Genomic DNA, 4,002 nt, shown 5'->3' with positions numbered 1-4,002 from the left:
GATGTGAAAAACATTACCATTGAAATCTACCTGATGACTTTATATCCATGCTTAGATGCCAAGGAGCTCTGAAAGTAACCAACTGTGACTAGTAATAATCTGATCTCTAGAGATTAGAAAAGTATGTGCAAACATCTTAGTGTCAATTGCTTAAAAATGAAGTTTTCTGTTTGAAACTCTGTATTTTAATAATGAAATGGATATCCTTTTTAAAGGTTAAAAATTTTTAAAGGTTAAAACATCATTTAATTTATGTCTTATAGGGTTTATACTGAGTACAATATTGTATAACTGTAATAATTCAAGTGTAAACCTAAAAATGTATAGCCAATTTTGTAAGAGATGCATTAAATAAATAAAAAAAACCCAAAACAAACAAAAAACCCAGCAAAAGAACAAAAAATTCTATTCTGCAGGTTGAAGGTCACATCATGATGCTGTGGGACACTTCGTCATCAGATAGCAAAATTATTATGCCCATGAAACTGACAGAATTATCACAGAATTATTTTTCTTTTAAAAAAGACCCCATCTATTTGTATTGTGGAGGGGCACATGTAGAGGCCAAAGGACAACTTACTGTGGTCAGTACTTGCCTATCACCATGTGCATCCAGGATCAAATTCAGGTCCTCAGGCTTAGGGATCTTTACCTGCTGAGCCATCTCACAAGCCAACGCAGTCACTTTTCTAATGAAGTATAACCCCTTTTATGAATAAACTTCATTTCATGCTTCCATTCATAATAAAGGTTATATACAGTTTATTTTTATAAGCAATGCTAAATAAATATTCTAATACATGTTTTTGTTCAAATAATTGGTTTTTGTCCTGTGGGGTATACATAATACTTAGTACTTAAGTGCCATATTTTATGGTGATTGTAGTGTTTAACTTACTGAGTAAATCTCAAACTGTCTTCACAGTTCCTTTTACCTCTTATATCTCAACAGTAGGGTACAGGAATTTTTGTACCTATGCAAAAACAAATCCCAGTTTTATTTGGGGGACTAATAACCATTTCAGGGACTGTATCAGGTAAAGCTACTATGTTTTTAGTGAATAATGCCATATATCTAGTGACAAATGATGTGGAACATTTTGTCAATTACTTCTTGCTAATTTACATATCTTATTAGAGAAACATTATATTCAAGACCTTTGTTTGCTGAAAAACATGAGGTGAAAAAAACTAGAGCAGCAAAACATTAGCAGTTAGCCCTAATTTCTCTCATAGAATTAAATACAAGGGATTAACTCTCCAATTCAAAAGTACTAATTGGCAAAAATATCTGGGCCAAAGGATTCAATACTGTCTGGATGCCATAGCATATGGACAGAAAAATCCTGAACTATACAGTATGTGTGTCTTTCCCTTAGATTTGTGCAGACAAAGAACATTATTTTCTTTTAGAGTTAAGAATTTCTGACACTCAAACAATTCAAGTAACATTTCATTTTCCTGTTCTAAAGTTTCAGTTGTTGCCATTGATTTATAAAGCCACATCACCCTCTATTGTGCCCATATTATTTACTTTTGCCATTTATACTCATTGGAGAACAGAATTGGTGACTATGTAGAAAGTGATAAAGGAGTTTGCACTCATTCTTAATTACCCTTGAAGTTCAGGCTGAGCATCTTGTGCAAGCCTTGTTTGAGCTCCTTGTTCTTGAGGGCATACACCACGGGGTTCATAGCAGGAGGGATCACATTGTGCAGCACATTGAGCAGAACTGGGATGAGGGGAATTTTCATCCCTGCAAGGTGAGTGATGGAAAGGACAACAATGACAGTGTAGAAGAAAAAGATTAGGATGAGGTGGGAAGTGCAGGTGCCCAAGGCCTTGGATGCAGCTTCTGCAGAGTTCAGCTTCAACACAGACCGGAGGATCAAAGCATAAGAAAAAAGAGTCAAACCTAGGTCAGTTCCCATGACTACCCAAGCCAAAGCTAGCTGGTTGATACTGTTTATTCTCCTGTCATCACAGGAGAGGCTAGTGACCGCAAGGTTAGAACAAAGACAGTGTTCAATTTGATTTTTAGAGCAGTAATTTCTCTGTGAAGCCAACACAGGAACTGATATGGTAGCCACACAATTTCTGAGGGTCATGAACACAGTTGCTTTGACCACAAAAGACTCAGTAACTATAGAAGGATATCTGAGTGGTTGGCAGATTGCCACATACCTATCAATAGCCATGCAGACAAAAATACCTGACTCCATAGTAACAAAACATTGGATGACATACATCTGTGCAAAGCACTCTGGAAGGCTAATGGACTTAGCATTGAACCAGAAGATGGCTAAAATCTTGGGCATGATGGTAGTTGCCAAGCCCATGTCTACTACTGCCAGAATAGCCAGAAAGTAGTACATAGGCTGGTGTAGTGAAGCTTCCTGGTGGATGACGATAATGACACATATGTTGGTTAAGAGAGCCAGGAAGTAGAGCAGGGCCAAGGGTAGGGAGAGCCAGTGCTGCCAGCTGTGAATGCCAGGGAATCCCAACAGAATGAACTCAGACACCTGGAACTTGGAGCTGTTGGTACCTCTTGGATCCTGGAACATCACTCCCTAAGAAGAAGAAATTAATGTTATTATTCTTGATTAACACTGTGACATTATTAGGAAGGGGCATAGCCCAGATTGTGACATTCAGGGGAATCAACATTTTTATTATTCTCATCCTGCCTTTCACTTTAAACTGACATCTAGTAAAAGATGATCTCTCAGAGTTTGCATATTTTAATTGTTCATATATCAAAGCCATGCCTGAAATTCCATAGTACAAGCCATATGTAATATTGCTTAACAGTCACCTGAAACATTACATAAATCATAACCCTGTTTACCATCATCTTTGCAGAAGTCAGAAAAGCAATAAAGATGAATGTATCCTAATATCACCTTGTGATTTTAGATTGGGTTTTGCTTAAGTGATGATTGCCTCTAAAAGCAAATGTGTTTAATAAAAAATGTCTTTGATACAGGGCAACTTCTTGCATATGAAATTATCTTGACCATATATATATATATATGCATGCTCTGTTCATATAGTTTTGAATCGTGAGATGCTAATGTATAGTTGGAACATACTAATTTATACTGGAAAATGTATTAGATCTACTTATACCCAGGAAACTTGACTTATAGAAATTTTAATGTCCTCCTTAAACAAAACATATTAAAAGAAGAGTATAGTTCAAATCATAATGTTGCTTAATTTCTAAGTAACTTACCACATCCTGGGTGTTTTGGGGGTGTTTTTTGAGCAGTCCATAAAAAACACACTACAGCAAATGGAACACAACTGAAAAATATGTAATGAAAACATGCCAAGTTTATCCTTTATTTCAGAGAATGTTTAGGAATGTAGGCACAGTTGCAGCATTCCTGGATCCTTGATGTAAAGGAATGTTGCTGTATATATCACACTGAAGTATCAATCTTCCATCTTTCAGGAAGGCTCATCTTTGGGCTTATCAGATATTATGTATATGGACTCATAGCATTGGTTAAAATTCTTCCATATACTAAAACTCCAGACATCATAAGGGGCTACTTAACATTGTTTAAGATGGTGAGAAAATCAGATGCATCAAGTTATTTTTTCTTACTAATTTTTACTACCTCTTCCCCATTTTGTACTGGAATATAATTGGACATTACTAAAGGTAACTTTTTACCCAAGAACCAAAGTAATATAGGGCCAGCATGTTAATAAGAGTACTTGTCAAAACCTCTTCCTGAGTTTTAATAAAATCTTGGAGTCATTTATGGTTTGACAGAAATGTCAAGTACACCAGACTTTGGAGACAATCATGATCACTTTCACAAAGGAAAAGACAAATGGTCTCACCTGAGAGGAGGCTGGTGCTTCAAGTCACCATTCTCTCTTGTTGCTTATTTCCCACTCACCTCACACTGACAGCTTATGTTACGTTCCTGTGGTTCTCTGTTCTCTGTTGGCCCTTAGACACTATCCTCCACCAAATCTACTGA

At 36.4% G+C, this 4,002-nt stretch overlaps 1 protein-coding gene across 1 annotated transcript; it reads right to left on the bottom strand.

Annotated features, from left to right (window-relative positions):
* Positions 1-1,608: 1,608 nt before the first annotated feature.
* Positions 1,609-2,568, bottom strand: LOC103737576 (putative olfactory receptor 56B2). Its single transcript, XM_008837405.1, has one exon. It carries the CDS (start codon positions 2,566-2,568, stop codon positions 1,609-1,611), a length of 960 nt encoding a protein of 319 aa, XP_008835627.1.
* Positions 2,569-4,002: the final 1,434 nt, after the last annotated feature.

The sequence above is a fragment of the Nannospalax galili genome, unplaced genomic scaffold, assembly GCF_000622305.1.
Source record: "Nannospalax galili isolate Female #2095 unplaced genomic scaffold, S.galili_v1.0 scaffold398, whole genome shotgun sequence".
Classification (NCBI taxonomy): domain Eukaryota; kingdom Metazoa; phylum Chordata; class Mammalia; order Rodentia; family Spalacidae; genus Nannospalax; species Nannospalax galili.
Note: the sequence above shows the minus strand (reverse complement) of the source record. Positions and strands in the feature narration are given on the sequence as shown.

Coding starts and splice junctions, on each gene's coding strand:
- LOC103737576 (XM_008837405.1), bottom strand. CDS start 2,568: ATGTTCCAGGATCCAAGAGGTACCAACAGCTCCAAGTTCCAGGTGTCT.